This window comes from Trichechus manatus, unplaced genomic scaffold, assembly GCF_000243295.1.
Source record: "Trichechus manatus latirostris isolate Lorelei unplaced genomic scaffold, TriManLat1.0 scaffold00258, whole genome shotgun sequence".
Lineage (NCBI taxonomy): Eukaryota > Metazoa > Chordata > Mammalia > Sirenia > Trichechidae > Trichechus > Trichechus manatus.
Genome location: NW_004444194.1, coordinates 47669 through 59682, shown reverse-complemented (window position 1 = coordinate 59682; position 12014 = coordinate 47669). Strand labels below are relative to the sequence as shown.

At 41.9% G+C, this 12014-nt stretch overlaps 2 protein-coding genes across 2 annotated transcripts in view; both read right to left on the bottom strand.

Moving 5' to 3' along the window:
• Positions 1-7197, bottom strand: part of LOC101359335 (adhesion G protein-coupled receptor E2-like) — a gene marked incomplete at its 5' end in the record, with an annotated part of 43507 nt that extends 36310 nt beyond the window's left edge. Inside the window, 3 exon segments of the mRNA XM_023724729.1 lie at positions 792-969; positions 1309-1386; positions 7108-7197. Of these exon segments, the coding sequence (XP_023580497.1) occupies positions 792-969; positions 1309-1386; positions 7108-7197 (346 nt within the window).
• LOC111819059 (adhesion G protein-coupled receptor E3-like) lies at positions 7126-10954 on the bottom strand. Its single transcript, XM_023724723.1, has 4 exons — positions 10901-10954; positions 9832-9882; positions 9442-9554; positions 7126-7260 (listed from the first exon to the last, which is right to left on the bottom strand). Exons 1-4 carry the CDS (start codon positions 10929-10931, stop codon positions 7216-7218), a joined length of 240 nt encoding a protein of 79 aa, XP_023580491.1. The 5' UTR covers positions 10932-10954; the 3' UTR covers positions 7126-7215.
• Positions 10955-12014: the final 1060 nt, after the last annotated feature.

Here is a 12014-nt window from a genome sequence, read left to right as displayed (position 1 = left end):
GTCATAAAACAATATGTGTACTACTGTTTAATGAGAAACTATTTGTTCTGTCAACTTTCACCTGAAGTAGAATAAAAAATAAATAAATAAAAATTTATTGTGGTGAAACATATATAACAAAAAGTTATATAACCCTGTCTTAGTGTATAATTCAGTGATCTTAATTACATTCACCATGTTGTGCTACCATTACCACTATCCATTTCCAGGAAATTTACATCATCCCAAACAGAAACTCAGTATCCTTTCAGAAGTAACTCCCATCCCCTCCTCCTTCAGCCTCTGGTAATCATTAATAAACTTTTGTCCCTGTGCATTTGACTATTCTAGATATTTCGTATAAGTAGGCTCATACAATATTTGTCCTTTTGTGTCTGACTTATTTCACTCAGCATAATGTTTTCAAGGTTCATCCACATTGTAGCATGTCCCAGAACTTAATTTTTCTTTATGGTTGAATAATATTCCATTATATGGATATACCACATGTTGTTTATCCATTCATCTTGGGATGGACACTTGAATTGTTTCTACCTTTTGACTATTGTCAATAATGCTGCAATGAATGTTGGTGTACACTTCACTGATTGCTTTTGATTTGTTTATATGCTTCTGTGTTTGAAACTGAAAAGGATTTAGTTTCACAGGGCTTTATTTTATTATATGAATTCTAAATTCTTTTAAATAAAATTCTGAGGTACAAATGTGGTCCCTCAGTTCCAGTGGGGTTGGGGAAGGAATGAAGCAGAGAACAAGCAGAGCACGAGAACTGGACAGACCCAGGGACTCACCTGTGCCTCCAGGAGCATGCAGCATCAATGGCTTTTTGGGCAAGGCCTTGCTCAGGCCTTTCAGGACATTCTCCAGGCCAACAAGCAGATCAGTGGCCACACAGTGCTGCTCTGAGGGGGACAGGTTCTCCAGGTCCCCAGGGGTCTCCAGAAGGTCATCCATGCCCTGTGTGAGCTCCTGGGGAATGGAGCATAGAGCCAGTGGGCCAGGGGTCAGAAGGGCTGCCTGAAGACCATGACTGCTAAACCTCAGAGAACTACACCCTGTATATTCTCTATTTGGGGGTTAACAATGGCACTGGTTCCCTGGATGTTCCTTGCTGCTTAAATCTCAGCCCTTAATAGGTCAACCTGGGTCAGGAATACCAAGGATGATATAAACTCAAAGTCCAGAAGGGGCTTCGAGAGGGGCCAGTTACAGTGACCACCACATGGGGACTTGTCTTCACCCAGACCAAAGTGACCAAAATCTCTATGGGATTTCCAATTCTTGCATGTCTCTTGGCAGTGACTTTACCTGGATAGTGTTCTGAATTGAGGCTGACTTGAAGTCTTGGTATAATTGCCGGACTTTGTCAAAGAATCGAGAGAGACTCTGGGGAAAGGGGAAAAGGGAGTTGGTCAGAGAGCCTGAGGGAGGGGAAGAGGGAGGATACTAGGTGGTTTTGGGGAAGGCCCCTTGTCTCTGCTCAGGCTTCACTCACCTGGCTGTTGACTTCAGAAGGTGGTGTCTATGAGGGGAAGGCAATCTCTGTAGACAAGAAAAGCAGGAGCACCTTTGGCATGTATGTGTGCATGTGTGTGCATGCACTTGTATCAGTGCATATGTGCATTGCATGCATGCATGTGTACATGTGCATGTGTGCATGCATTTGCATACATACTGTGCGCATATATGTGCATGTACATGCACATGAATTTGTGTTTTAGTGTGCATGTGTGTGTGTGTGTGTGTGTGTGTGTGTGTGTGTGTGTGAGGGCCATATACCTTCACAGGTGATGGTGATTAGACCATTCAGATGCCAAGGCTTAGTCTCCCAGCCATGGCTACAGTGGCATTTGTAGCTGCCCCTAATGTTGAGGCAGTGGGTGGTGGTGTGGTATTGGTGCTGTCCGGAGCTGCACTCATTCACGTACAGAAGAGGGTCAGTTCCCTAACACAGCCTGGTCTCCCCTCTACTCACAGCCCCCATCCTACTTCCCTCCACCACCTTCCTTAAGGTCAGGCACTGAGGACTCCACTGGAGCTGAAATGGATGCCATCTGGTGATAGTACTCTCTTCTTTCCAATCACCTTAAAACAGGGGTCGGCAAATCCAGCCAATAGTCTGCTGCCTGTTTCTGTACAGCCCGTGAGCTATGAAAGACTTTCACACTTTTAAATGGTTCAACAAAATCAAAGGAAGAGCAATATTTCATGCCACATAAGAGTTATATGAAATTCAAATGTCAGTATTTATAAAGTTTTATTGGAATACTGTCATGCCCATTCACATATGGATTGTGTAAGGCTGTTTTTGTACTACAATGGCATAGCTTAGTAGTTGTGACAGAGACCATCTGGCCCACAAAGCCAGATTTACTTTCTGTGCAAGGCAGGGACGATGCGAGTGTGTGTGTATATGCATGATCTCAGGTTAGAGCTGCTTGGTGGATAGTGGGTATGGTAGACAGAATAATGGCCTCCTAAATATGTCCACATCCTAATTACTGGTACCTGTGACTGTGTTACCTTATATTCAAAAGGAATTTTGTACATGCAAGTAAATCAAAGATCTTGAGATAGGAGGATTATCCTGAACTATCTGAGTTGGCCCAAAGTAATCACAAAAGTCCTTATAAGAAGGAAGCATGAGATCAGAGAAGGAACACAGCCCTATGGAATCATCATAGATTTCTGACCTCCAGAACTGTAAGGTAATAAAGTTGTGTTGTTTTTAAGCTTCTAAGTTTATGGTAATTTGTTACAGCAGCAATAGGAAACTAATACAGTGGGCCATTCAGGAATCTGGGAATTGCTTCTTGCCAGTAGCACTGGTTTGTTGAAAGTGAAGAGGACTCGAAGCACTTAGTGATGAAGATCAAAGACCACAGCCTTCAGTATGGATTACACCTCAACATAAAGAAAACAAAAATCCTCACAACTGGACCAATAAGCAACATCATGATAAATGAAGAAAATATTGAGGTTGTCAAGGATTTCGTTTTACTTGGATCCACAAGCAAAGCCCACGGAAACAGCAGTCAAGAAATCAAAGGACGCATTGCATTGGGCTAATCTACTGCAAAATGCCTCTTTAAAGTGTTGAGAAGCGAAGATGTCACCTTGAAGACTAAGACACACCTGACCCAAGCCATGGTGTTTTCAATCACCTCATATGCATGCAAAAGCTGCACAATGAATAGGAAGACTGAAGAAGAATTGATGCCTCTGAGTTGTGGTGTTGGGGAAGAATATTGAATATACTGTGGACTGCCAGAAGAATGAACAAATCTGTCTTGGATGAAGTACAGCCAGAATGCTCCTTAGAATCAAGGATGGCAAGACTACATCTCACATACTTTGGACACATTATCAAGAGGGATCAATCACTGGAGAAGGACATCATGCTTGTTAAAGTAGAGGGTCAGCAAAAAAGAGGAAGACCCTCAATGTAATCTGACCCTATGAATGCCAGTAAATTTCCATTAGTCTTTACACTAGCCTGAGCCAGATTTGGCCAATCCTGCATACGCAGAAGGGCCAGCTGTGACCACTAATCGACCTCAACAGCGGATGCCTCAACAGGTGGAATAAATTTGAAGAAAAATCATCACCCGGACCCTATTCAGAAGCAAGAGGTCCGACAAGAACCATGTCACCTGATGTTTCCTGGCCGCCGTCTAGAATTTTCCCTGCCTAGTATGCCTGCATGGCCACCATCTTGCTGCACAAATCACATATAAGCCCTGCTTCCCCATAGCTCGGGGAGTCGGATCTGAGGAACTTCCTCCCAGCTCCTTGCTCTTTGCATTGCAATAAAATTACTTTCTCAATGGCCAGTGTCCAGATTATTGGCAAGTCTGAGCGTGTCAGACAGAAATCACCTTCTAAGGTTCAGAAACATCAATGAGATGGATTGACACAGTGGCTGAAACAATGGGCTCAAGCATAACAATAATTGTGAGGATGGAGCAGGACTAGGCAGTGTTTCCTTCTGTTGTGCATAGTGTCCCTGTGAGTCGGAATCAACTCGAAAAACACCTAACAACAACAACAGCAGCACTGGTATCTGCCCCTAGTGTTGCTGCAGGGGCTTGATGGGTGTCTTAGTTATCTAGTGCCGTTATAACAGAAATATCACAAGTTTGTGGCTTTAACAAACAGAAATTTATTTTCTCACAGTTTAGGAGGCTAGAAATCTGAATTCAGGGCACTAACTCTAGAGGAAGTCTGTCTCTCTCTGTGGGCTCTAGGGAAAGTTCCTCGTCTCTTCAGCTTCTGTTCTTCAGTTGCTTGGTGATCCCCATGTGCTATGGCATCTATCTTCCCCCATCTCTGCTTGCTTCTCTGTGCCTACTCTGCTCATTTTATATCTCAAAGGTGCTTGGCTTAAGACACACCCTACACTGATATGGCCTCATTAACATAACAAAGAAAATCCTATTACCAAATGGGATTACATCCACAAGTATACCCGCTGCTATGGAGTCAATTTTGACTCATACTGACCCTATAAGACAGAGTAGAACTGCCCCCATAGGCATTCGAAAGCTGTAATCTTTACTGGAGCAGACGGCCTCATCTTTCTCCCACAGAGGGGTTGCTGAGTTTGAACCATCAACCTTTTGGTTAGCAGCCAAGCTCTTAACCACTATGCCACCAGAGCTCCTTATTTCACACAACACATATTTTTGGTGGACACAATTCAATCCATAACAATGGGTAACCTCAGAGCTGAGCTTGTCCAGCCTGCAAAGCCCCTGCCTGTTGTCTAATGCTTCTCCTTGACCTCCTGTGGCTCCAGCACAGCTCTGCCTCAAGGGCTCCAGGTTTACACAGCCCTCAGTGTTGCCCACAGTGGGTGGAAGCTTTTTTCTAAATGCTGCATTTAGAGGAACTTGTTTTGACTTCAGCATATCTTGGGTATTCCTGCTATCTCCCCACCAAGGAGAAGTTCCTTCTTCTGAGAGTATCTTGTGGATGAAAATGAGGAAGTTGCATAATTGTGGTCACAGCTTTGAGTAAGTGTGGGTGTCTTTGAGTTGACGTGGCTTCACACTTATCTTTCCCTATTTTCTACTTAGGAAAGAAAAGATGACAATGAATTTGCTCTTCTATTGCCAGCTCCAGTGGAGTGGAGACTGGACAGTATTTGCTGTTGTTAGTTGCCTTTCGAGTCGGTTCCAACTCATAGCAACCCTATGTATAACAGAATGAAACACTGCCCAGTCCTGCACCATTGTCACAATCATCGTTATGCTTGAGCCCATTGTTGCAGCCACTGTGTCAATCCATCTCCTTGAGGGTCTTCCTCTTTTTCACTGACGTTCTACTTTGCCAAGCGTAATGTCCTTCTCCAGGGAATAGTCCCTCCTGATAACATGTCCAAAGTATGTGAGTAGTCTCGCTATCCTTGCTTCTAAAGAGCGTTCTGGCTGTACTTCTTCCATGACGGATTTGTTTGTTCTTTTGGTAGTCCGTGGTATATTCAATATTCTTTGACAGCACTGTATTTCAAAGGCGTCAATTCTTCCTCAGTCTTCCTCATTCAAATGCACAGATTTTGCATGCATATGAGGCAAATGAAAACACTATGGTTTGGGTCAGGCGCACCTTAGTCTTCAAGGTGACATCTTTGCTTTTCGGTACTTTAAAGTACTGATTGTGGATCCAGGTAAAATGAAATCCTTGACAACTTCAGTCTTTTTTCTGTTTAACATGATGTTGCTTATTGTATCTCTAAAAGGGCCCTGGTGGTGCAGCTCTGTCTGCAGCTAAACAAAAAGGTTGGTGGTTCAAACCTGTCAGCTGCTCTGCAGGTGAAAGATATGGCAGTTTGCTTCTGTAAAGATTACAGCCTTGGAAACCCTATGGGGCAGTTCTACTCTGGTCTATAAGGTTGATATGAGTTGGAATCGCTCGACTCGATGGCAACGGGTTTGGTTTTTCTGGTTTTTTAACCTGAACAGTGGTGAAGGAGAAGCCTCTCATCTTAAGATTGGAGGGTTTTCTCCTTTGGGAATGATGATTAGTTTACAAATAGCATGAGGCTGCCAGCAAGATTGTTTAAAAATAAAATCACTTCGATGCAAATACATTGGTGTCAGATTTCTTAATGTTGAAAAATTTAAGAGTTAATATTTTACTCATAGCTGGATTTCCAAACCCTGACATACAGCCTGGAGCAATGGTACACAACCAAATCATACCTTTTATGAAATTATTGTATAAGTACCCTCAAAAGGCATTTGAAGAGTTTTAACCTGAAAAGTCACTTGTGAAAAAGTGCTTAAGGTGGATAAAAAGGAAGATAAAGGAGAAGAAAAGCCTTTGGCATTTTCTGCAGCATGTTTTTCCATTTAAAATAGAATTACAATGGCACTTCGAATCACATGGTTTTGTCTGCACATGCTACAAGCATGCACTATTGTTTTTGTTGCTGCCACTGTTTTTATAGTCACTGATCTTGTCAAATTTTCTAGAGTTTTAGCTACAATATTCTGGTAATTAGTATTTGTGAACTTATGTCAATACTTTTTTGGAGAATGAAATAGTAATTAAAGGAAAAGGAGAAAAATAAAAAAAGGCTCTGCTCAGTTACTAATAATGTTGTAACTAAGAATATTGTAATTCAATGTAGATTTTACAAAACAATTTTGTTGTTAATATTCATACAATCAAAGAAATACTACTTTCAAGCAATTTACAACTATATTTGTCACGTATGATTTTATGATTAAAATTGATAATACACATTATTAAGGATTCTGTATGGTCTGGCACTGGAAGAGGTCCATGGGGGGGGTTGATACCATGAGGTACCTCACTGGGTGACACCAACCCTAGTGAAGCCACTGGTCAACTTGATAGCAACTAACAACAACAAGTGTTCCTTATGTGGCATTGTAAGTCTGAACAAGAGCAGAGAATAGGAGGAAAGGGCCCCTGATAGGACCCGGGCCCAGTCACCAACCTGGGCAAAGGGTGCTCTCTCCTGTTCTCTCAGACCTGGTGGCATTGGGTCCAGAAAAGTGCTCAAATTTGACAGCATGAGGTTGTGGGTAGGTGACATGGGGAGAGGGGTGGAGGGGACACACGTGGGAAACTACTTACCTTCACAAGTGTTCTCCTTCTCACTTTTGAATTTTGTGTCCCCTGAAAGGCATTTGTACCCAGAGGCACACTCACAATAGGAGCTTCCCTCCACGTTGTGACAATCTGCTATGTTTCCACAAGATACACGTAAGGGTTTACCACACTCGATATCTGGAACACAAGTGGGAACTGCTGGGGTCATCTAAATTTGCGGCTAGGATTGGTAGCATACAGATTCAAAATGTTTCTCTCGTTTTTTCTAAACAAAAAGTGTGTTCACAGTAGAAAACTAGAAAAACAGAAAGTGCAATGGACACACAAAAAAATTCAACCACAAAGATTACAACAATATTTTTAGGGAGAGAATAATATAATAAACCCACATATACCTACCACTCAGCTTCACCAATAATGAAGCTGTCACCATTCCTTTTCCATCTGTTCCCAACTCCCTCAGAGTTAGACCACTACTCAATCATTTTGTATATGCAAATTCTTCTAAGATTTAAAAATATATTGAGAATACTTTTCCATATCAAAACAACAAATAATTTTAATGGCTATAAAATATTCCATAGCAGAAATATTTCATGCAACTCATGTCCAATTGAACAAGAATCAGAATGCTCTAATTTGAGACGTGGACCCACGTTCTCCCACTTCCTAGTTTTGTGACTTTGCATAACTTGCTTCACTTCTCAGGGTCCAAGTTTCCTCATTTTAATTTGGCATCTGTGCTTTCTCAAGGGGCTGCTCTGTGCATCTTAGGGGACTATATTTGTTTGAGAGCTTTGTGAACTACAAATTAGCCTGACTTACATTTCAGCTGTATGACCAACTGTGTGAGCCTGAGCAAGCCACTGCACCTCCCAGTGTCTCTGTTTCCTTATTTATTAATTGGGAATAATAATGATATCTACTCTTCTAGCTATTTAACCAAAAAAACCCAAACCTGTTGTTGTCAAGTCAATTCCAACTCATGGTGATGCCATATGTTAGAGTAGAACTGCTCCATAGGGTTTTCTTGGCTGTAATCTTTATGGAAGCAGACCATCAGGACTTTCTTCCAAAGAGCTGCTGTGTGGGTTCAAACTGCCAACATTTAGGTTAGCAGACAACTGCAAACTGTGCCACCCAGGGACTCTATCTTGTTATTGTTGTTGTTAGAAGCCATCAAGTTGATTCTGACTCATAGCAATCCCATGTGTCAGAGTAGTACTGCCCTGTAGGGTTTTCTTGGCTGCAACGTTTACAGAAGCACATAGTCAGGTCTTTCTCCCCTGGAGCAGCTGGGTGGGTTCAAACCTCCAACCTTTATGTTAGCGGCTGAGTACTTAACCATTGTGCCACCAAGGGCCCCTTCATCTGGTTATTTTGTGGTTTAATTTTAGAAATGGTGTTTCACAAATTGCAAATAGCTATCCTGGCGTGAGATTACCTGTTGTTATTTTCAGATGGAGGAACTCTGAGATCTTGGCTTAGGAGAGTTTCCTGCAAGATGTGCTAGAGCTGGTAGAACACTGTTGACCTCTGGATCACTCTGTCATTCTCTCCCATCCTCCTCCTTCTCCGTACTGCCTCTGTCTTTGACCCATTAACAACAACAACAACCAAAACAACAGCAATGTATTGAATTGTTACTGAGTGCTAGGCACTATTCTAAGTGTTTTACATGTGTTAATTAATTAATCATTTATATATTTTTTCCTTGAGGCAAAATTCACATAACAAAATTGACCAGTTTAAAGTATACAAATCAATGGTGTTTAACACATTCACAGTGCTGTGCAACCATCATCTCTATCTAGTTCCAAAACATTTTCATCACCGCAAAAGAAAACCTCATATCCATTAAACAATAACTCCCCATCTTCCCATCACCCCAGCACCACAAATTTGCTTTCTGTCTTTATGGATTCCGTTTATATGTATTAATTAAATAAATTACATAACAACCAAATGAGTAGACACTAGCATTATCCCAGATGTACAGATAAAGACACTGAGACACTGGAATGTGAAACAGTTTGCTTAGGCTGACACAGCCGGTCACTTATACAGCTGGAATTAGAGACTCTTGCTCAAATCCCAAGCTCTTAACACTATACCCCTTGACCATGAGACCTGACTGCCCCATTTCCTGCTCCTCTCTCCTACCTTTGACAAAGAACTTTGGTGCTGCTCTGAGGGTTGAAGTCTCTCAAGATATTTCTTCTTTGCAATGGCTGACATCCCTTTTCACTCCCGTACTGAACTGAGATTACACCACTTTATTGGAGCTGACAAATACCCAAAGTCCACAATTTATGATGACCCCCTCCACAATCCCTCAGCCTTTTTACCTGTACAAACCTCTGAGAGGCTGTTAAAGATGTCCTTCCCTGACAGAGAAGTGAATCCAGGATCACAGCGGCAGGCAGTGGCATTGGTACAATGGGCATGCCGTGGGCACCGGGCACAGGGAGCTGTGGTAAATGGATATCTGGTTTGAAGGCCCTTGGAAGATGCCAGCTGCCAGCTGATAAGCAAGGGCTGGTGGGGAAGGGAGAGGGAGAAGAGATGCCTCTTTTCAAACAAGGAAGAGTCCTTGGTAATAGACTGAGAGCTTGAAGAGGAAACAGGGTCTTTTTCTCTCAGCCAAAGAACAAGACTATATCTGGGACTCAAGAATAAGCCCCTGCTAATATGATGCTCTTTTTCCCAGCTTCAGGTGGTGGGTGGAGATTGTTTGAACAGACTCACCTCCAGCCCTCCGGGCAATAGTTCCCAGTGATATCAGCAGGGCACAGATCCCTAGAACAGAAAGGGAGGAGGTAATGACAGGTGAGGAATGAGATCCAAGGCACCCACAGGAATAGTTACTACCACCTCGTTAATAGGCCTGTCCCCTACGGTCCCCATGGATTCTAGCAACATCCCAGCATTTCCTTTCAGACCAGCTCCTAGACTTTCCTACAGGACCTGGAGTGCAGAGCTTTTCCCTTTTATCTTCCAGAAGCCTTCTAGGGAATTGATAAGCAGTATAGGGTCACTATGAATCAGAATCGACTTGATGACAAAGGGTTTGGTTTTTTGGAGCCTTTAGTAAGATGGAAAATAACAGGCACACTTATTAGAACATCTATTCCCATTCATTTTAGGAGATACATCTTATGATGTAACTCATCAGATCTGGGTATTTTATTCAGATACTCATATCAGCTCTTTACAGTTCAGGATCTTTCCTCTCTGCATTTTCACTTCCATGCTGAGCTGAGATGACACTGCTGGTATTGGAGTTGAACACAACTAAATTTGATCCTAGGTCTAACACTCACTGGTGCTGTGACTTTGTGCAATATAATCTTTACTTACATAATTTTTAATTTTTGGTAGAAAATTTTAAACATACTAAGAAGTAGAAAGAACAGTTAATGAACTCCTGTGTGCCAATCACCCTGCTATAATAATCACAAACTCATGGCTACTCTTGTTTTATCTACACCTCTATTCACTCTCCTCTCCCCTACTGGATTATTTGGGAAGAAATTCCAGGCAACATATTATTTCACAGGACATAAACTAAGAACAAAAATTTTATAGGTAAGAAATTGAAAAGTCCCAATACAAGCCCGACATTTTTTCATGGATGTAAGTTCAAACCACTTCCTTCTTTGAGAGGTTAGCAGAACTGAAAGAAGGCCATTATTATTATCCTTCTGAGAAAGAATGCCAGAGCAAGCCAGGAGTCAAGCGGAGGACAGAGAGGTACTGAAAAGGGATAAAGAACTACCGAATGGTTTTAACTGAATATCCTCACAATTCCACCTACCTGGAAGAAATGCAAAATATATGTTCTTCATAGTGCAGAGACCTGAAGCCCGAGCAGTGGAGAACTCAATATTGGACTGTGGGCCGATAACATTTCCTGTTTAAGTCAATCACGTGTGCCCTAGAAGAACTAACTTAGGAAACAGCTGGCCTGGGTGCTTTCTCCCCCAATCCATTTTAAACTTATTAGATCTCCCTGTTCTGCTTTTTATTGTCTGTTTAGCATTACTACTATTTTGCTGCCAGCCTCTTTTCTGGTGTTTTTTAATTCCTATTGATGAAAAAGAGAGTGACACTGACTTTATTTACAAGATCTTCATCAAAGAGTAAATCTGCTGGTCCTGGCTGATGACACAGTCAAGTCTTATTGAGTCATAGTGAAACTGTTCTTCGGTTGTTAGGTGCCATCCAGTCAATTTCAACTCACAGAGACCCTATGTACAACAGAATGAATCACTGCCTGGTCCTGTGCCATCCTCATAATTGTTACTATGTTTGAGCCCATTGTTGCAGCAACTGTGTCAATCCATCTCATTGATGGTCTTCCACTTTTTTGCTGACCCTCTATTTTACCAAGCATGATGTCCTTCTCCAGCGACTGGTCCCTCCTGATAACATGTCCAAAGTATGTGAGACAAAGTCTCGCCAGCCTCACTTCCAAGGAGCATTCTGGTTGTACTTCTTCCAAGACAGATTTGTTTGTTCTTCTGGCAGTCTATGGTATATTCAACATTCTTCATCAACACCATAATTCAAAGATATTAATTCTTCTTCTGTCATCCTTATTCGTTGTTCAGCTTTCACATGCATATGAGGCGTTAGAAAATACCACAGCTTAGGTCAGGAGCACCTTAGTCCTCAAGGTGACATCTTTGCTTTTTAACACTATAAAGAGGTCTTTTGCTGCAGATTTTTCCAATGCAATGTGTCATTTGATTTCTTGACTGCTGCTTCCATGGGTGTTGATTGTGGATTCAAGTAAAATGAAATCCTTGACAACTTCAATCTTTTCTCTGTTTATCATGATGTTGCTTATCGGTCCAGGTGTAAAGATATTTGTTTTCTTTATGCTGAGATGTAATCTATACTGAAGGCTGTAGTCTTGGATCTTCATC